The 21,898-nt window shown below is 53.0% G+C and overlaps 1 protein-coding gene across 1 annotated transcript; it reads left to right on the forward strand.

Moving 5' to 3' along the window:
• Nucleotides 1-564: 564 nt before the first annotated feature.
• Nucleotides 565-21,660, forward strand: LOC132807061 (heterogeneous nuclear ribonucleoprotein C). Its single transcript, XM_060821364.1, has 3 exons — nt 565-610; nt 7,101-7,169; nt 21,229-21,660. Exons 2-3 carry the CDS (start codon nt 7,158-7,160, stop codon nt 21,658-21,660), a joined length of 444 nt encoding a protein of 147 aa, XP_060677347.1. The 5' UTR covers nt 565-610; nt 7,101-7,157.
• Nucleotides 21,661-21,898: the final 238 nt, after the last annotated feature.

Below are 21,898 nucleotides of genomic sequence, written 5' to 3' on the forward strand. Positions count from 1 at the left end.
CAGGACTTGATGAAGGGTGCACCCGGGGGGAGGGTAGGTTGCGAGAATCGGCCAATGGTAGGCGCTCCCCGTTAACGGACAGACACAATATCCAATAGGGGTCCGGATAGCAGCACCTCTTGATTGATAGACAGCGACGTCCACCAATCGGGTGCGGGCGGGCTGTAACGAACGGCGATGCTGTCCAATCAGACGACGCGACAGTCCGTGCCTCGGGCGGAGCGGTGGCCAATGGTCGTCGACGGGAGGTGGTGCCATCCAATGGGCACGAGAGCCTGGGGCGCGAATGTTGACGTAGGGTGACGCATCCAATAGATAAGGGCGTTCCCGTTAGGGGCGGAGTTCCGAATTGACGGACGGGTTAATCATCCAATGGGACGCCGGGGGCAGGACCTCGCCGCCGATCAGCGAGCCGTTAGTCCAATGGGGCGACGGAACGACGGTCGCGTGTCTGACTGATGGGCGGTTAGCCCAATGGGATGAGGAGGGCGGGACTCCACCGACGATCGGTGAAGCAATCGCCCAATAGGGTGGCGGGGGCGGGCCCTGACTGTAACCGACGGCCGTTTAGCTCAATGAGGTGACGGTCAGTGGGAGCCGATGGTGGCAGGTGTGCAATGAGCGCGATAGGACACAGGGAGGCGGGACCTGACCGTGACCGTCGGACCAATGGGGTGTGGGGAGGCGGGACCTGAACTGCGACCGACGGCCCTTTCGCCCAATGGGGTGACGAGGAGCGGCGGCGACCGTCGGTCCTGTGGCCCAATGCGGCCTGAGGGTGGAGGGGGCTCCCATTGTGACGAAAAATGGCGCGCGGGAAGGGGCGGGACGCGGCTGTGACCGACGGCCCCCTCGCCCAATGGGGTGACGGGGAGCGACGCCGACATCGCAGTGATGTCGTTGGCCCTCTCGCCCGATGGGGCGCTGCTGGAAGGGGGCGGGGCTTCCCCGACCGTGACCAGTGTTGGCCCAATAGGAGGTGAGGAGGCGTGAGCCGCCCCGCCCCCTTCATTGTGACCGACGTGGAAGGGGCGGGGAATCCTACCGTGACCGACGGCCGGTGTTGACCCAATAGGAGGTGAGGAGGCGTGAGCCGCCCCGCCCCCTTGATTGTGTCCGACGGGGGAAGGGGGCGGGGAATCCTCCCGTGACCGACGGTCGGTGTTGGCCCAATAGGATGTGAGGAGGCGTGAGCCGCCCCGCCCCGCCCCGCCCCGCCCCCTCCCTCCCTCATTGTGACCAACAGGGGAAGGGGGCGGGGAACCCGATTGTGACCGACGGCCGTTTGGACCAATAGGGGGAGGGCGGCGGGTCAGGATCCTCATCCTTCCCCCACTCAACGGCCCAATGGGGCGACGGCCCCCAGGGCGGGACTCGCCTACCCAATGGGGGACGGGCGTGCGCGGCGGAAGTCCCGCCCTCCCTTCCTCCTCCTCCTCCACCCTCTCTCCCTCTCGGTGGCCGCCATTTTGTGTGTCGTCCCGAGTCCGCGGCCGGAGCGCGCGCCTTTCCGTTTATTATTATTATTATTTATTTATATATAACCCTCCTTCCTCCCCTTTACCCCCCCCCTTTAAAATAACATACAACAGCTCAGAGCCGGGGGGAGGGGGGCGGGAAACTGATACATATCTGTGTAACCTTCCCCTTTCTCTCTCTTTAAAAAAAACAAAGTTACTATCTCTCCCTCCCTCCCTCTATCACCTTCCCCCTCTCCCCCCCCCGGGTGGTGTGTTGTTATTATATTTTTATTTAATATCCCTCCCTCCCTCTCTCTCTCTTTGTCTTCCCCCCGTCGCCATTTTGTCTCTCTCTCTCCCTCACTCCCTCTATCACCTTCCCTCTCTCTCTCTCTCTCTCTCTCTCTCCCGGGTGGTGTGTTATTATTATTATTGTTATATTTTTATTTAATATCCCCCTCTCTCTCTCTCTCTCTCTCTCTCCCTCACTCCCTCTATCACCTTCCCTCCCTCCTTCTCTCTCTGTATCACCTTTCTCCCCCTCCCTCTCTCTCTCTCTCTTGTCCACGGTGCCCTGACCTGCTCGGTTATTACCCCCCTCTCTCTCTCTCTCTCCCCCTCTCTCTCTCTCTCCCCCTCTCTCTCTCTCTCCCTCACTCCCTCTCTCTCTCCCTCACTCCCTCTCTCTCTCCCTCACTCCCTCTCTCTCTCCCTCACTCCCTCTCTCTCTCTCCCTCACTCCCTCTCTCTCTCTCCCTCACTCCCTCTCTCTTCTTCCCCCTCTCTCTCCTTCCCCCTCTCTCTCCTTCCCTCTCTCTCTCTCTATCACCTTCCCCCTCTCCCTCTCTGTGTCCGGGGTGCCCTGAGCTGCTCGGTTATTACCCCCCTCTCCCTCTCCCTCTCCTCCCTCTCTCTCCCGCCGCCGCTGCTTTTTGTTATTTAATATAGAGTTGTTTTTCCCTCTCTCCTCCTTTTCACTCTCTCTCTCTCTCTCTCTCGGTTTTTTTACTCTCTCTTTTGCTTTTTTCCCCCCCTCCCTCTCTCTTTATTTTTTCTCTTTCTATTTAATTTTTTTCTCTCTTTAATTCTCTCTCTCTATTTAATTTTTCTCCTTTTTCTATTTAATTTTCCCCCTCTCTCTCCCTCTCATTTCTTCCTCACTCTTTGTTTTTCCCTCTCTTTTATCTCTCTCTCATTTTTTCTCACTCTGTCTTTGTTTTTTCCCTCTCTCTCTCTCTCTGCCCTGACATCTCTTCCTTCCCCCGCTCGCGCGCTCTTTTATATCTATCTCTCTCTCTTTTCCCTTCATTACAAACCCCCCCTTCATTTCTGTTTCAATTCCTCTCCTCTTTTTCGCTCTCTTTCTGTCTCTCTGCCCTGACATCTTCTCCTTTTTCCTTCCACACACACACTCACTCACTCTCTCTTCTTACCTCCCTTCCCTCCATTACAATCCCCCTTCCTTTCTGTTTGATTCCTTCCTTTCTCTGTGCCCTGACACCTTCCCCACCCCAAAACACTCTCTCTCTATAACTCTCTTCTCCCTCCATTACACCACCCTTTCTATCACATTTCCTCTCTCTCTCTCTCTCTCTCTCTCTGTGCCTTGACATCATCCTCCCCACCCCCCACTCAAGCTTTATATCTCTCTCTCTTCCCCCACCCTCCTTTCTATTAGGTTCCTGTCTCTCTCTGCCCTGACATCTTTTCCTTCCCCACACACACACGCTCATTATATTTCTCCTTCCTTCCTTCCCCACACGCTCCTCACTTGTTTATTGATCTCCCTCCCCCCCCCAGTTCACCCCCTCCTTTATTTCTCTCTCTCTCTGCCCTGACGTCTTCTCCTTTCTCTCTTTCCTTCCCCTCCCTCCCCCTTGCACTTTTTCTAGCATCCAAAGTAGGTCCCTCCGAACCCCGTCAGGCACCCCTCCTTTTTTTTTGAATATCCAAAGTAGGCCCCACAATCCTTTCCCTCCAAAGCCCACTAGGATCGCCACCGCCCCCCCCCCCCATTTCATCACCCACCTTTTTGTTGCATTTTAGAGTCCATTTCCCTTTTTTTTTGATCATCTTCTTTGAATAATTCCTTTCCCCCCCCCCCCACACACGCAAAAAATAAGACCCCAACAAGCGAGAGAGGGGAAGGGGGCATAAAAAACCAGCCCTCCCTCTTCTATCATCACCTCCACTTCTCCCCTTCTCTTGTGCCCCCTTACTCTATCTCTTTTTTTTTCCCCCCCCTCCCAATCCCCTCTCTGGGTTTTGTCCTCTCGGTGAGTACAACGTTATTGAAAGAAACGGCAATAAGAGAGGGGTGGGTCGTTTTGATGGGTGGGTTGGGGTGGTGGTGGGGGGGGGAAGAGACAGGTTGTGTTAGTGGGGTTTTTTAAAAAAACAAAATTACGAAGCAATCTGATTGTCTATTTTTTTTTCCCCCCCCCATTTTTTGGGGAGGGAAGGGTCTGAGAGATCGTGGGTGGGGTGGGCAAGGAGATCTAGGGCCTGGGTCATTTTTTTCTCTCTGTTTGAGACGGTGAATAAATATATATAAACGACATGGTTAGGCACCTAATTAAGGAGCTGCTCGTAAAGAGCTTTAAATCTGCAAATGCTAAATCGTAATCTACAATAGGTAAAGTCTAGTCGCTGTTAAACCTGCCTCAATTCTAACTAAATCTCTGTTCTTTTTCTTTAAAAAAAACCTCCACGTGTGCAGTTCGATTCTTTAACAAAGCCACCTTTTTAACGCCAGGTCTGTTTTAATGTAAATTCTCATTTTTCCTAATCCTAAACGCGCTCGTTTGTTCCCCCCCCCCAAATTCAAATTATACTCTGCAGAAAATAATCCCAGTGCTTAATCTGATTATCGGTGTGCTGGTTATTGCATCTAAACTTTTATTCTTTTTTTTAAACAGTGATACAAATTCTATCTAAGCTGCAGATGTGAGTGTAATTGAATGTTTTGTTGAAATTGACCATCCTTTTGTTGTTAACTAAAGTGAGCGTTTATTAGTTTTAGATTTTAGTTTATGAAAAATTAGCGCAATAATCTGGTGGTGAATATTTGCTAAATCAAACTCCCAAAAATCTCTCCTTCCCTAATTACAGCCAAGCAATTGACATTTCGCTTTATGGATGCCTAACTAAGTAAAACATTTAGTGAATCCTTGTTGTTAAACCGAAAGCAGCTCTCTTTTTGTGTAAGTTGTGCAGTTTATAATATAACTACTACACCAACGTGAATAGTCCTTCAGTATACAGTAAATCCTTGCTCAAAGCTGAAATTTCCTTGGTAGAATATAATTGACAAAATAAACGCGAAAGATCTGATTGCTTAAATAGTTATGTTTTCTCTGTGTGTTTGACCAAATCGCCTGAATTGAAACTAAAAGTTTATTCTGCCACTTTGTTTTCAACAAAGGTTGCTAAATACCTTTTCGCTGATGCTAGTATTAGGTTCTTGTTTGATTTCTGGACAATCTGATTATTTTTCTTTTAAGTTAGTTAATATTTAATTGTGGGCATTCTGTCTGAATAGATCTAATTGTAATGTAATTACAATTTTTAATCATGGGCTTGAAGGCAAATTATTTTGGTGTTTAATATCAGGCTATAGAATCAAATTGAAAATGTACACATTCGGTTTGAAAAGATTTAGTTGTGAATTCAATTAAATATATATAATCTTATAAACAGTTTAATATACCTAGAAGTTTCACAGTTCGTTAAAATTATCTAAAATGTGCTTAATTATAACTAAATGCAATTATGATTTAATGTCACCCTCAATATGTTTAATAGTTTCTATGAAATATCGCATTTTATCTCTAATCACGTTTTGGCGTAAGAAAAATTAAACTATACGTTCATCTGAGACTTAATGTTCATTCTTCTAAAGTTACACGTTCTGAATTGAATTACAGCTACAAATAATTGTTTCCATAAGTGTAAATATTTAAATGCATATAAACTAAAAATAAATAAAATGATGAGTGTTTTCTAAACCTATTAAAATATTATAAATTCAAACCTCTAATGTGTTTATATATATTTATGATTGCAAATTGAATTGTTAAAACTCCTATCAAAATACTCCCTTGCCGAGAGCCAGTCACTATTTTTAAACATGTGCAACGTGCACTTTTTAAAGTGATTTTTTAAAAAAAAAAAAATTTTTTTACTTTGGAGAGCTTCCTGGTTTTAAACTTGGCCAGAAAAATTCCATGATTTGCCCTTTTTTTGGAGAGGGGGAAGAAGTCTTAGAATTGCGTTTTCTTTTTAAAGATTGAAAACTTTTTGATATTTTATTTGCATTTTACACTTGACAACGGAAAGCTTTTTAGAAGTGTGATTTTTTTTTACCATAGAGAACGATATTTTTGCAATTTTGCTGTTGGATGTAAAGTTTTACACTATCATTATCACCGTTCAGATGCCATTTTTGATGAGTGTTTTCTACGTAAAAAGGACATGAAATACTTCTTAAGGCGTGTTTTTGCACTTTCGCGAGTGTATTTTGTGGGAGAAGTTTGAAGTTATTGGGGCGAAAGTTGAACATTTCTGGGTTTTTTTTAAAAAAAACCTCTTTTGAATTAGAGTGTTTTGTGCTTTTCCGAGTATCTGGCATTTGTTAAAAAGAGGAAAATGAAATATTTTGTACCTCAAATGTCCACTTTATTTTTTTTCTCTCTCGTGCAACAAACAATTCTGGAAATAATTTGGGTTTATTTTTAAATAAGTTCCCTCTCCCCCCCCCTCCCCACAAAAAAAAAGTTTAAAGTTTTGTTGCCGTTTCGGGAACAATTTTGATTTGCGAACCTTCCGCTTATGGGGAAGTGATACAAATTTTTTTTGTATTCAGCTTTCTTCAAAATTCAAGGCCATTCTTCTCCCTCACCCCCACCCTCCCCCGTGCTTCCTGTTTTGAAAGCATTGCTGACTTTTTTTTTGTAAAAATGTTTTAACGCTTTAAAATGTTTTGTTCTAAACACACCCTTTTTTTGTTGTTGTTGTTTTTAAATGGAAAACACCTATCTGATGTTGGCTTTTACATCTGCAACTCGGAAACGTTTAGAATTGACTTGAGGTTGTCATCAACGTCTCCGGGTTAATTGGCCGTGAATCCAAAGACTTATTTTTCTGTTGTCTGTGTTCTCCCTTCGGAAGGGGACGGGGAGCATCAAAAAAAAACAAATTGGCTCTCCATTACTGCTCCAATTGAGGCGTTGATGAACGGGACAGGCGCGAGATGGTCGCAGTCAAAATTCCTGGGTGGCTGCATTTCCATGAATTAAATCCGAGGTGTCTGCTTTTCCCCTCCCACAAAGTACAAACGAGTGGGTTTGCAGTGGGCTTCCACTTGTGGTGTGACTGGGAGGGAGAGTGCATGTTCTGCCCAGCAGTTCAGTGCTGGCAAAAGAACTGCTACTGCACGTGAGATAGCAAAGTCAATGTGGGCCAATGGTTACGCACCCTCCTCCCCTTGCGTCCCCGGGGTGGGGGTGGAGGGGGGAGGAAGAAGTAAAGTTGGTTTTCAGCCTATTTTTTTATTTTAAAAAAAACTGTTTGGAAGGTTTTTCCCTACTCGAAATTTCATCTGTTGAACTTTTGTACTTTTGATTTTTTTTATATTTGCAGTTTTGTGGACACTTTTTCCATTAAAACAGCCAGTTTGGGCCTCTCTATAAGATCAACATGAATGCAGAAGTAAGCACCAACATTTTTTTTTCAAGAAAACGTTTTTTAAAGCTGACGAGTGTTTAAGAGTTACAAAATATTTTCCTTTTTTTAAAATGCAACGCTATATACTCTGTATAACTTTTTTTAAAAAAACTTAATCTGTAGTGTTAGAGGTGTGCGTTGAGTCGATTTCCCAAAAGCGCACTTTGTTTGTGACTTTTATATATTTAGCTTTAGAGTCGTTTTTGGGTCAGACTTTAATTTGAAACGAAATCTGAGCGAGTGGCTTTTTTTTTAAGAACAAAGGTTTTTAACTTCTCTCTTTTTCTTGCGGTGTTTTCCCCCCTTTTTAATACTACCTACTCGAGCTGTTTATAAAAAAAACTCTCTGAACATTTTACATCGGATCAATCTTGATTCTGCCTTTCTCTTTTTTTTTCAAGCTTGAATCGAACTGTTGAATTTTAAGTGTATAAGTGCAATTTTTAAAGTTTTTGAACGTTTTATATTGATGGTATTTAGAGAGCATATATAACATAGATATTTTTATGCAGCTCCCTCTTTTCCCCCTCCCCTCCTTTCGATTTTTACAGTTAAGTAGTGCCTTTTTAGAGGGTTTTTGGGGTAGCCGGATGTGTTTTTTTTAGCGCCTGTATATTTTTCTAAAGCCGTTGGACTCTGGTGTCACGTTTGAGCAGAAGGTGAAATTTTTTTTCCCTTCCGTTCCCTGCCCCCTCCTGTCAGTGGGCCTTGAATTCAGCAGCGGGTTACTTTTGTTCGGGGGAACGATCCCAAACATGCTTTTACTTTTGGTCGCACCAAGTCATGAGTTTCTCTTGCTGTTCACGCTCTATTCCCCGAATCCCCCCAACCTCCCACCCCTTCTTCCTCCCCTCCCATGACTCCATCCATCCTCCCAACCCCGCAGGCGCACACATAAGCAAAACATGTGTCCTTTGATTTGTTTTCATGTGTTTCCAGACATGGGGGTTGAGGGGAAAGGGAGGGGGGAGCTGGCAACCAACACAGCTCACCATCGCTGCACCTACTGTGAGATTCTGCTGTGCGTATGTGCTTCCTACCTCCGCCCAGTCCTAGAGACCGCTGCTGCTGTGGGGTTAGTGGCATTCCTTCATACTCAGTCCTCTTGACCTTTTGTGAGCTGAAGGTGGCACGGTTGTCCAATTCACGCCTTCCCGATTGAGCAGCTTCTTTGAGAACGGTAACCGCTGCGGTTGGGAGGTGATGAATTTCCTTCTCTTCCCTTGACCTGCACCCCATCCCAAAAGTCCTGGTTTCCCGAGCAAATACTTTCCTGGCTGGTGTTCCCAATTGCTGATCTTAGTGGGAAGGAGAGTGAGGGAGTCTCGGGACAAAACAAGTTCTGGGAATCCACTTCCAAGACGCCCTGGCAATTTCGATGGCTGAATCTCAAGTCATCCCAGAATTGCAGAGCCTTCGATTTTCCAAGTGCTCCTGTTTCCCCCCTCCCCACTGTGGTTACTGATTTGGCTCGTTTTCCCCTCCCCTCCCGTGTCTCAATCTGAATCCCTGGTGCCTTGGGTCAAACCATCCGTCTTGTCCGGTGTCCGTCCGAGCCTCCCAGTTCATGTGGGGCTGCCGAGAGCAGATGGGGAAGTGCAGATGTCAGACCTTGGGTGTCTTTCCACGCCCTGTGCCCCACCCCCCCCCCCCCCACCCCCCCCCTTCCCGGTGCCCCCCAGCGCCTCGACGCCAAAGTGACCGTGAATCTCTCCAGCGGTTTCTGCGTTCACGTCTTGTTAACATAAGCACCACGCACCAAAACATTGCATTTAAATAAAAGAATTTGCACTCCATGAGGTGCCTTCTAATTTCTCGGGGCTTCTGGCAACCTGTTCTAAGCCTGGTTGGACGCAACTGAAGGGGTAACTTGATCACGGTAGACAAGGGAGCATTTACCAATGTCGCGCGTGTGGGTTTTGGGCAGGCCTTGACTGAGCTTCCTCACGGGGGCGAGAAAGATCGAGTGCTCGTATTTGAGTGAAACCTCTTGGTTTAGGTACGGAACTGTTTAGGAGATGGGGTGAGCTTTATCATCCCCAGGGGATTTGATGCTGTGGCCTCTGCTTCCCATGACTGTTACAAGCAACTCTCTGACTAAGCGACAGGCCGCTTATCTGGATTCTCTCTCAAATGTATCTGAAACACCGAGCAGTGTGACGTGTGCTGGCATAGGTATTTGTAGGCAGGTGCTGGATGTTGGCAGTACAAACAGTTTGGAGGCTGGGACTATTTCTCCTCTTTCCCCCGCCCCCAAAAGACGGCCATTTGTTTGTCCATCCACTCCAAGCTGTACGTGAGGGTGTGGAAGCGAGACGTGTGGCTCGGCTGGTCTGTCCAGCTCGCGCTGGGTCCCCTCCTCCGCGCCGCAGCGCTTCATCCACCCCCATCTCGTCACTCCCTACACAGTACCCATCGTCTGGAGCCAGTTGCAGGGGGGGAAGTGTTAGGTGGGTAGGCGAGGTTAGGTCAGAGCAGAATGGGGAGTGGGCGGAGAGTCGAGGTAGGGCAGGGGGGAACGACAGAGTTTTGAGGGTGGAAGGTTTGCTGCGGTACCATCAGTGACCGAAACGTTGATGGCGGGCAGTTTCCTGGCTTGCAACCCCCTCGGTTTCTTCCCATCCCACCCCAGGAGCATGTATCCTGTCTGGTGTTTGAGCCTCCTCATTCACTTCAGAGCAAAAGGCATGACGCATATAAAACCTGGGTGTCTCCCCCCTCCCCACCCACCTTGCTCCTTCCTGCCAGGTGCCACCCTAATGCAGGAGGCACAGTAGCTCGATTGTGCATAGCAAGATCCCACAAACAGCTGAGAGCCTAACCAGATCGGCACCTGTGCTTTCTGGGCTTTTCAGATGAGGGGTGACCTTTTTGGTCCTGCGTTTCCCCCCCCACCTTCTCCAGATCGTGAGGGGAGTCACATAGATTGAAAGTTCCACCCTCCAGGGAGACGGGTAGGGGGTGCGGGCGGGCTTGCACAGCCCTCAGCGAGGAGCAACTGACCCCACTGGTGCACCCTGAGACTTTTTTGTTTTTAATTATTAGGTTCCCTACAGTGTGGAAACAGGCCCTTCAGCCCAACCAGTCCACACCCACCCTCCGAAGAGCAACCCACCCTGAACCATTCCCCCCCCCCTACGTTTTCCCCTGACTCATGCATCGAACACGACGGGCAATATAGCATGGCCAATCCACCCTGACCTGCACATCTTTAGACTGTGGGAGGAAACCCACGCAGACACAGGGAGAATATGTAACCTCCACATACAAGACAGTCGCCCCGAGGCAAGGATCAAACTAGAGTCCCTGGCGCCGTGAAGCAGCGGTGTTATACTGAGCGGCCGTTCTGCTCCCAAGACCTGTAGAAGGGGCAGCACAAACAGCGGTCCCCATCTTGTGCTTAATCCCACAAGCATTCAAATCAAGTCCAGGGTAGGAGGCAGCCTGTGGGGGTGTGGGTTACCCTCCTGTCCTTTACCACCTTGCATTGGAGACTGGTCATTGCTGTCACAACCGATTTGTCTCTGGGGCCTGAACCAGGTGGGTTCAGAGGAGAGAAAGGGGGCAATCCCAGCTGTGAACGGTTAAAAGATGAAGGGAGGGTCCTTGCTATCCAAAGCGAAATGGGGCGAATTTGCAATGTGGTCAAAACACAACAGGGGCGGCGCTTATATATATATATAAAAAAAACTGCGATGCAAGTTATCTGGGAACGTTGGAGGGAATACAGCAGCGCTGTCTCACCAAGTAATGTCAGCACAGGGACAGGGTGACTCAGGGGTCCGGGTGATCAGTGAACTAGCAGATGGTGTTCCACAAGAGGTACAGTTAGTAAGTTTGCAGATGACCCCAAAATTGGAGGGTGTAGTGGACAGCGAAGAGGGTTCCCTCATTACAACAGGATGGGGACCAGATGGGCCAATAGGCTGAGAAGGGGCAGATGGAGTTTAATTCCGATAAATGCGAGGGGCTGCATTTTGGGAAAGCAAATCTTAGCAGGACTTATACACTTAATGGTAAGGTCCTGGGGAGTGTTGCTGAACAGAGACTTTGGAGTGCAAGTTCATAGGATAGTGAAGGAGGCATTTGGTATGCTTTCCTTTATTGGTCAGAGTATTGAGTACAGGAGTTGGGAGGTCATGGACAGGACATTGCTTAGGGCCACTGTTGGGATATTGCATTCAGTTCTGGTCTCCTTCCTATCGGAAAGATGTTGTGAAAGGGTTCAGGAAAGATTTACAAGGATGTTGCCAGGGTTGGAGGGTTTGAGCTACAGGGAGAGGCTGACAAGGCTGGGGCTGTTTTCCCTGGAGCGTCGGAGGCTGTGGGGGGACCTTATAGAGATTTACAAAATTATGAGGGGCTTGGATAGGGTAAATCGACATGGTCTTTTCCCTGGAGTCGGGGAGTCCAGAACTAGAGGGGCACAGGTTTAGGGTGAGAGGAGAAAGATATAAAAGAGACCTAAGGGGCAACGTTTTCTCACAGGGTGGTACGTGTTTGGAATGAGCTGCCAGAGGAAGTGGTGGAGGCTGGTACAGTGACAGCATTTAAAAGGCATCTGGATGTGTATATGAATAGGAAGGGTTTGGAGGGATATGGGCCGGGCGCTGGCAGGTGGGACTAGATTGGGTTGGGAACAAAGAAATGGCAGAAGAATTGAATTGGTACTTCAGATCTGTGTTCACTGGGGAAGACACGAGCAATCTCCCTGAGGTAACAGTGACTGAAGGACCTGAACTGAAGGGAATCTATATTTGCCAGGATTTGGTGTTGGAGAGACTGTTAGGTCTGAAGGTTGATAAGTCTCTGGGGCCTGATGGTCTACATTCCAGGGTACTGAAGGAGGTGGCTCGGGAAATCGTGGATGCATTGGTTTTCCAGAGTTCGATAGATTTGGGATCAGTTCCTGCGGATTGGAGAGTGGCTAATGTTGTACCACTTTTTAAGAAAGGTGGGAGAGAGAAAGCAGGAAATTATAGACCAGTTAGTCTGACCCCAATGGTGGGAAAGATCCTGGAGTTCATTATAAAGGATGAAATTACAACACATCTGGGTAGGAGTAACAGGATAGGACAGAGTCAGTCTGGATTTATGAAGGGGAAATCATGCTTGACTAATCTTCTGGAATTTTTTTGAGGATGTAACTCTGAAGATGGACAAGGGAGATCCGGTAGATGTAGTGTACCTGGGCTTTCAGAAAGCTTTTGATAAAGTCCCACGTAGGAGGTTAGTGAGTAAAATTAGGGCGCATGGTATTGGGGGCAAAGTACTGACTTGGATTAAAAATTATGACATCTCCATCGCCCCTCCCCCAAGTCCCTCCTCCCTACCTTTTATCTTAGCCTGCTGGACACACTTTCCTCATTCCTAATGAAGGGTTTATGCCCGAAACGTCAAATTTCCTGTTCCTTGGTTGCTGCCTGACCTGCTGCGCTTTAACCAGCAACACATTTTCAGCTTGGATTGAAAGTTGGTTGGCTGATAGGAAACAAAGGGTAGTGATAAACGGCTCCATTTCGGAATGGCAGGCAGTGACCAGTGGAGTACCGCAGGGATCAGTGCTGGGACCGCAGCTTTTTACAATATATGTTAATGATATAGATGATGGTATCAGCAATAACATTAGCAAATTTGCTGATGATACTACCTTACACTGAAAGACTGGAGCGTCTGGGCTTGTATACCCTTGAGATTAGAAGACTGAGAGGGGATCTGACTGAGGCATATAAGATTATGAAAGGATTGGACACTCTGGAGGCAGGAAACATGTTTCCGCTGATGGGTGAGTGCCGAACCAGAGGACACAGCTTAAAAATACGGGGTAGACCATTTAGGACAGAGATGAGGAGAAACTTCTTCACCCAGAGAGTGGTGGCTGTGTGGAATGCTCTGCCCCAGAGGGCAGTGGAGGCCCAGTCTCTGGATTCATTTAAGAAAGAGTTGGACAGAGCTCTCAAAGATAGTGGGATCAAGGGTTATGGAGATAAGGCAGGAACAGGATACTGATTAAGGATGATCAACCATCATCATATTGAATATTGGTGCAGGCTGGAAGGGCAGAATGGCCTACTGCACCTTGATATCTGGGTTGGCATGGACAGACATGTTGGACCGAAGGGTCTGTTCGAGTGCTGTCCATCTCTATGACTCAATAATTGCTTAGCGCTGACCCAAGACCGGACACTAGAATAGACCTGAAAAGGTAGCCCTGAGTGGAGGTGAGCGGGCCGGAGCTGAGCGTAAACGTTTGGCGCGTCCTTCGGCACGCCTGGTCGGTTTCTGCCCTGCAAGCTGCGTGCGTTCAGGGGAGCGATGGGGGTGCAGGCCCATCGGCAACGTTGGGATAAGTGCAGCCATGGGCAAGGTCAGGAGGGGGGAATTGGGCCAGGACCGGGCAGCTGGGGAACCAGGCTAGTGTGACGCAGACCGGTCGGGCCGAAGTGTCCGTTTCCCTGCTGTACGAATCTTGTGCCCCGGGGGGGGAATACACGGTCCCTGGGCGGTCCCGCAACAAGATTTCTGAGAGAAACGTTTATCCGTCGAGAGCCTGTTGCGATCAAGGCTGTGGTGGAGAGGTCAGCGTGGTTTTGAACGCCCTGTAACTTGGTAGGGTAAAAGGCTAGCCTGTGGAGGGTGTCTGCGCCCGTGGAGGAGAGGGTAGGTGCCGCTAACTGGGCAGACCCACCATCGCCAGAAAGCCTCACTTTTGAGCAGTCCGCGCGGAGCGACGTACTGCACTCGCACGGTGCCTGGGACCCGAGAGCGGGACGGGGGGTCAAGTCCGCCCGGGGTTTGGAAACTAGGGTTTGAAAGTTCTGACAGCGCAGGACCAGGAGGATGGGTCAGTTCCGCGCGTGCGCGCGAGAGAGAGAGATGGCAAGCGTAGGAACTTGTAAATGCAGGAGCCGTCAGCCCCTGCAGCTGCACAGGCTCCCGTCCGGACGTAACCTTCACCCCACAGATTCTCAGTCTTGTTGTGAAATCCCCGTGACCCACCTCCGAGAGCTCTGGGCCCCCTCGAATATCCCCCGATTCTAATGGCACCAGGGGCAAGCCAAGCCTTCGTCTTGGGGCTGGGGAGCACCCTCTCCTGACTGCCCACCCCCAGGGTGCTCCTTCAAAGGCCAGAGACGTGGCTTTTGAGAAAACGGGGAGAGGGGGGAGTTGGATAACTTTCTGAAAAGATGGTTTGCACTGAGCAGGCAGAGGTCAGGGGGGGTGGGGGGGTTTTGCGCTTTGATAGCAAGGAGGCGATGGGCTGAATGGCTTCCTCAGGGCGTGGTCAGTAGACCTGACCTTCCCAGGGGCTGTGGGTGCCACGCGAAATGGGAGGGGGGGGGAGAGGGCCGATGCACTCCCTCGTGCATGTGGACAGTCCCTTGTCCATCTTCAGACCCCCCCCACCCGAGTGAGGAATAGAGTCGACTCTAAAGCAACCAGGTGAAAGGCGCCTCCGTGCTGTCTGTCCGTGCGTCTCTGAGAGGGAGGCCAGGCTGGGCTCAATCACGCCAACCAGCAGGCCCTGGCTGGCCGGCCAGAGGTTCAGCCCCACCTCCTGATGGTCACACCGTCGTTTCCCCCCGCACCCACCCACCCACCCTGTCGGAAGGCTGCCTCCCACTGCTGAGGGGCGCCTCGTTGTGCTGACAGCCACGTGCCTCTCCCGCCAGAGGGAATTGTCACCCAGTGGGCCTTGTGTTCTCGTTTCGCTGAGAGCGAGCGGAGAACCGGACGCCCTTATGGTAATCGGCAAGGTCACCGTCATCGCCCACCCAGCTCGGAGGCTTACCGGGACGTTTGCTTTTTCTGGACAAGCGGGAAGCTTTTCCCCGAGTCGTTCTTGTGAGCTCTCTGGCCAGTTGCCGTGAGGAAAGCGCTAACGCTGACCGTCAGTGTTGGAGGGTTCAACGCAAAGCCTTTTTTTGCATCCCCACCCCTCGAGAGAGAGAGAGAGTCTGTAACGGCGCCGTACTCTGTCTCTGGCGCGCACCCCCTTATTTGTTTTCCCCCCCCCCCCAACCCGCAGCGGGTGAGCTGGCCCTTTTGGAGATGTGTTCCACCTGACATCATGCCCCCTCTCCCAGCCCAGCCCCCAGGTGCCCTCTGCCATCTTCCCTCCCCTGGTCCACCTCTCTCTCCACGCCAGCCCCGACAACCGTCCTGTCTGTTTTCATGTGTCCCTGACTCTGTCTCTCTCCCCCTCTCTCTCTGCCTTTTGCAGTACGTTTGTGGTGTGCACTCGATCTCGCGTGCGCGCTTGCCTGTCTCCCCCTCCTTTTATTCCATCTGAGGGTCCCCAGAGGGGTTTCAGCAAAACCTCCCACCAGTCGCGTCGCAGAGGGGCTTGAGCAGCGACCGCACTCTCCACGTCCCTGATCTCTCCCCACGTTCTCCCCCCCCCCCCCCGCCCAACCTGGGGTCGCCTTGTGGGGTGGTCACTGGGAGAGTTCCGAACTCGCCCTTCAGCCAGGGAAGGGTCTCTCCTCGCGGAGACGAGGGGTAGGGGGTCAGGGTGGGCCCGCAGTGGCGCTGGCTGAAGAGCACTTGAGGTGGGAGGCGGCGGGGAGTGCTGAGGGTCGTTAAAGGGGCCGTGGTGGGAGCCTGAGGGTCTGCTCGTGTCTTCTCCCACTGCCCTCTGCCTCGCTTTTCGCGTTGGCCTCTGATTACGCCAGGAGCGATTCTGTGCGCCAAACCACCCCTTGTGAGTCGGCCTGCGTTCGCCCGTCACTCGCCCTCGATGTCCCTGTCGCGGTTCACCTTGTAACTCGGTGCTCTTCATTAACCCACCCCACCTCGCTGCAGCTCTGGTCTGTTGTAACTGCTTTGCCCCCCTCCCTCCCCCATCCCCGTCCAGTGTAATGCCGCAGAGTGGGAGTGCCCCGAAGTTTAGTCCCTCGGGTGTTTCCCGAGTTCCCCACTCTCGGTTAGAGTCCAAGGAGCGGGCTGACTTGCTGCCCAAGAGCTGCCTGAAATTGGCCAGGGAAGATTTGTATTCCCATCCTGCAGTTGCCTTTGGCTGCAGTGAGGAAAGGAGTGGGGAGGGGAGTGCTGGAGAAGGGGTTGATAAAACGCACCCATCACTTCTCCGTCAGAGAGTGCACCTTCCTTTCCAGCTGTTTGTCCCTCTCTGTTAAAAAGCACACATCGCAGAACCGACACGGGCTGCCGGTGAGAGTAGGAGGTACTCGACGTTTCCAGCGCATGTCCAAAGCGCTCTGATCCCCAATGTCCTTCCTTAGCTGTACTCCGCCGTTTCTGCGTCGTGGGGCTCTTCAGACGCGCGCAGAAGTTGGAAAGGCTCAAGAGGGTCAGCCTGGCTGGGGGCGTCGAAAGCGTCTGCCCGTCAGACCCGAGCGCCGTCGCTCGCGCAGAGCGTGCGCAGAGCTCCGCTCTCAGGTGAAGGTTCCCTCGCCAAAGGGAGATTGGGCAGGAGAGAGAGATCTGCAGGCAGAAGGGCGGATGCTGGAGATCAGAGCGGCGCTGGGGAAAAGCGCAGCAGGTCAGGCGGCACCCAAGGAGCAGGAGAGTTGAGGTTTCGGGCAGAAGCCCTCTGTCGGGAATCTCTGCCTGTCAGGAGTTGAGGAAAAGGAGGTGTAACCTTCCTAACGGGTGCACGGTCCTGAGGGCGGCTCAGTTGAATGCAGTAGTGGTACCCTTATTTGAGGAGGGAATGTATTTGTGCTGGAGGTTGGCTGGATTGGGACGAAGGGGGTCTGTCTGTGGGGAGAGATCGAGCAGTTTAGGCCGTTGCTCGTTGGGTGTTTAAAACAATTGAGATCGAATTGAGGTGCGCAGGGTGGTAAAGGGTGACTGCAAAGTAGCTGTAGGGAGGATGTTTCCCTTGTGTGAGGCAGGCTAATTTCAGAACAAAATGTGGCAGATTCAAAACCGAGGCCATGAATTATTTCTCTCAATGGGTGGCAAGCCTTGTGTAATTCATCCTCCCAAAACGCCAGGGGCTGCATTTTTTTGGAAAGGCAAATCTTAGCAGGACGTATCCACTTAATGGTAAGGTCCTGGGGAGTGTTACTGAACAGAGAGACCTTGGGGGGCAGGTTCATAGCTCCTTGACAGTGGGGTCGCAGGTAGATAGGATAGTGAAGGAGGCGTTTGGTATGCTTTCCTTTATTGGTCAGAGTATTGAGTACAGGAGTTGGGAGGTCATGTTGCGGCTGGACAGGACATTGGTTAGGGCCACTGTTGGAATATCGCGTGCAATTCTGGGCTCCTTCCTATCGGAAAGATGTTGTGAAAGGGTTCAGGAAAGATTTACAAGGATGTGGGAGGGTTTGAGCTACAGGGAGAGGCTGGGGCTGTTTTCCCCGGAGCGTCGGAGGCTGAGGGGGTGACCTGGTTTATAAAACCATGAAGGGGCAGGGATAGGGGTAAATAGACAAGGTCTTCCCCCCCCTGGGGTGGGGGGAGTCCAGAACGAGAGGGGGGTAGGTTTAGGGTGAGAGGGGAAAGGGAGCTGAGGGGGTAACTTTCTCACCCAGAGGGTGGTGCGTGTGTGGAATGAGCTGCCAGAGGAAGTGGTGGGGGCTGGTACAATGACAGCATTGAAAAGGTGGATGGGGACAGGGATAGGAAGGGATTGGAGGGATATGGGCCAAGGGGCTGGCAAACGGGGACTGGGTTAGGTTCGGGATATCTGGGTCGGCACGGACGGGATGGGCCAAAGGGTCTGTTTCCGCGCTGTACGTCTCTATGGCGCTTGAGTGCAGTGGGCCCCAGGGGAGGTGGGCATGTTTAATGCGTAATGTGTTGAAGGGTCACAGAGAGCGGGCGGGAGAGTGGGGCCGGGGCCAAGGTGAGATCAGCCGCGGTTGTCTCAAAAGGCAGGGCAGGGTGAGGGTCACCGTTTCAGCCTCGAGGGTGGGGACTCTTGTTACTGAGCATCGAGAGGCCTTTGCGAGATCTTGGAGGGAGCTGGAGTTGGGTGGGGTTTGTGAGGCAGTGGGCCGGACCCTGGCCCCTATGCATCCAGCTCAGCCCCTGGTACCTCGCAGCTTGGTCAACTGTTAAAGACTGGGCAGACATCAAGAGTTTGGATTTACGCTGGCGTGTGTTCAGGACTGCTTTACGTGTGATTTGGAGTTGCAGCAGGGTGTACAGAGTTTAAAAATCACGCAACGCTAGGTTATAGTCCGACGGGTTTATTTGGAAGCACTAACTTTCGGAACGCTGCTCCTTATCAAAGGGATTGTGGAGTAAAAGTCCTGGGATTTACATACGAAACCAGCGTGGTCATCCTGAAAGATGCCAGGCCGACCAAGCAGCCCCAGCTTATCTCCGATCCGTAACTTCGGTTGCGTCTCACCGCGAACGTTTGCTGTCGGTCCTCTCTGTCCCGGCTCCCCACCAGCCACCTGACGAAGGAGCCGCGCTCCCGACGGCTGGTGCTCCCCACCGTCGCGCTCTCGGGTGGCCGTTCCGCAGCGCAGGCGGGCGCGCGGGCGACACTCCGTGCCGCGGGGGAAGTGCCGCTGTCGGGTGAAGTTGGTTCGGTCAGGTCTGTGCAAGGGGGAAGGGGTGGATGTTGGGACAGCACCTTGGAATGGCCTCGTGAGCTTATCCTACCCCTCCCCCAAACCCCTTGGTCCAGTCAAATACCTCCCCACCACAGCTGCCCCCAGAGTGTCGCCTCCCAGAACGTGGAGCTGAAAGCTCGCCTTGACCAACGGAATTGAAAACCCCGTTGGGCTTCCCTCCCGTGCAACTGGGCTGGCCCATAACGTGCCCCGCGGGGCTGACCCTCCCTGTGCGTTCAGGCGGCGTTGTCCCGGGTCCGCAATGCCACCGGGGCGGCGTTCCAGAGGCCCCGGGATCCCAATCCCCACGTCGGTGAACCCCGCAGCGCGCAGGCGCTCCCGTCTGGGACCCACAAACCGAAATCGGAGCGGGAGGAGTCCGCTCGGCCCCTCGAACCTGCACCCCTCTGCCTCTCCCTGCCTCCCGTTTCTGCCCTCCCAGGTCACCAGGAACATCCTTCCTGTCTTTACCCTGTGCGGTTCCATTCCAACCTCCTAGGCGTCTGTGAGATGCCACCCACCAGCTGGGAGGTCCAAGCGCCAATCCCCGTGACCCCTCACCCCTGACTGCCACCGCGAAAATGGATTTGTTTATCCCCACTGCCTGCGGATCGGACCCTCATTACTACACTCCCAGTCGCTCGCCAGCTCCAGTCTCACGCGTGTTACTTTTATACGCCCATCTGTTATTGGGAGAGGTGGGTGGTTGGGGAGGGAGAAACCCCTTTAGCGAGTCCCAGGTAAATGGCACCCACTGGATGCCCCTCCAGGACCAACTCTCTCCCGCGTTCCATCCCTGAAAAGCTGCAGTGCCTAGGCCGGGCCTGACTTCCCTTCAGACCCTCCGTCGCTGACTCTGTTTGACCCCGGCGTTTGTGTTCCCAGGCTTGAGTTTTGACTGCGTTTCCCCACCTTCCCCAGAAATGGCAGACGCCAGGCCCTCAGGCCAGGGAGGGCTGGCCAGCAAACGTTGGGCAGTTCCCCCCCCCCCGGGGGCTCCGCCAAAGAGTAGGTCTCGGAATTGGCCGACTCTGTCGGGCTTTATCTCTGGGGTTGAGCTTTATCAAAACAAAACACGCCCCTTCCGGTCCTAAAGAAGCCGCGTGAAGGTGTGGCGCAAGTTGGCCGAGGGTGGGCGCACTGGGCTGAGTGGCGGCTTCTGAGTTGGCGACACTTGGGCGTCCCCAGGGGAAGGGGAAGGGTAACATTGAACCAGCCCCGCCTGGGGGTTTCGCTGAGTGTCGCTGCCTGGAAGGTGTAGGTGGTGCTCTGTGTGTGTGTGTGTGCCCACACCCCCTGTCCGGTCTTTCCACGTGCCCCCGTCGCACCCTCTGGGGGGAGTGACGTGTCACGAAAAGCCCCCTGGTCGCTCGGCGGTGTTATCGACGCCCGGACCGCACGACTGTACCCGGCTCAGCTCCCCCACGGCGCCTCTTCCCCATCCCCAACCCAGCCTGAGCTTCCTCGGCGATGCCAGAGGGGTTCGGTCTCACTGGCTGGGTAGGCGAGGCGATAGGCGCGGCCACGCCTAGGACTCAGCCGCGACGCTGGGGGTCTGGTGTCACCGTTCCCTCTGGGGGAGGGGGAAAGACACGGTGCTGGGGCAGCAGTCCTGGCGGAAGGGGTGCCCGCCGTCCCGAGGGAGCGTCACGGTGCTGCCGTCCCGGCGGGCTGCGACAACGGGTCTTCTCTGTGCCCCGCCTGGCCGCGCGGGCGGTAATCCCTCGGGAGATAGGAGCGGATTATTCTCGTTATTTTTCACCTCCCTCCCGACCGCGAGCGTAAGGGAAGAGAAATGACGGCGAGGGGGGGGGGGGGGGGGGGGGCCGCCGCGCGCGCGGGCGCTCTCTCCCTCGGCCAACGGGTCCGAGAAACGGCAGCGACCTGGTCCGGGGGGGGGGGGGCGCTACGTAAATGCGAGTCCGCTCGCGGGATTTGCTGAACTCCTACAGCCAGCGGCGCCCGAAATGACTAGTGTGCTCCCCGCACGCACCCCCTCCCAGTGAGATATCTTAAGTACAGCCCCCTCTCTTTGAGAGAGGTCACTCTTCTGCAAGAGCCACACTCGTTTTGGCTAGATGATAGCAGGATTTTCACGAGAGCAAGCGAAGATTCTCCCCCCACCCCGCACCGCGTGAATTAACGCTCCTTCACTTGTCGCCATGATGAAACGTTTCATAGGAACGCTCTACTCTTGCATGGGGGATATGGTGGGATACTTCGCGAGGGGGTGGGGGGGGAGACTGAGGGGTAAGGAGGGGGCGATCTCCGCGGCAGGTGAGGCCGGGCAAGCGAGCGCTCGGTCTCCGAGGCAGGAGGAGGAAGGAGGGTGATGGAGCAGGAATACCTGATGACCCCTCGCAAATCAGGAAGTTGGGGGAGGGGGGGGCTGGGTGGTGCCAGGATTCAGGAGCGGGAGTCGGCTCGTTTCACCGATGGCTCAACGGCGTCTCCTTCTCTTCCGACAAACCCCCCCTTCCCCCTCTCCCCCTCTCCCCTCTCCTCCCCAGGGGTACGACAGCCTCATGGCCGCCAAGCTGATGGCCAGCAACGTCACCAACAAGAACGACCCGCGGTCGCTGAACTCCCGGGTGTTCATCGGCAACCTGAACACGGCCGTGGTGAAGAAGACCGACGTGGAGGTGCTCTTCGCCAAGTACGGCAAGATCGTCGGCTGCTCGGTGCACAAGGGCTACGCCTTCGTCCAGTACGCCAACGAGCGCACCGCCCGGACGGCAGTGGCCGCCGAGGACGGTCGGATCATTGCGGGGCAGCCGCTGGGTGAGTGCGGGCCCCCCCGCTGGCAGCTTCTCGCCCGCCTGTCCTGGTTTGGGTGGGTTGGGGGTGGGGTTGAGCGGGACGCGTGGGTCGCTCCCGGCTGTCGGGGGAGCGGGCGTGTGTGGGAAGCGGGTCGCGGACCGAGAGTGGGCGCCCTCTCCTGACGCGTCGTTCTCCAGCTGAGCCTGGGGATCGGAACAGGGCGAGCCTCTCCCCGTCGCCGCGCGCTCCCGGCGTTACCGTTTACCGGCTCACTCCAGCCACCCCCTCCCCTTCCCTCTGTGTCCCCACCCTCCTCCCCCTCAGCCCCACTCTCTCGGGCATGTCTACCCCCTTCCCCTCCCCCATAACCCCACGAGCACTTCCTCCCCGAGCCCCCTGTCCAGCGAATTCCTCCCACAC

Source organism: Hemiscyllium ocellatum (assembly GCF_020745735.1).
Source record: "Hemiscyllium ocellatum isolate sHemOce1 chromosome 27 unlocalized genomic scaffold, sHemOce1.pat.X.cur. SUPER_27_unloc_1, whole genome shotgun sequence".
Lineage (NCBI taxonomy): Eukaryota > Metazoa > Chordata > Chondrichthyes > Orectolobiformes > Hemiscylliidae > Hemiscyllium > Hemiscyllium ocellatum.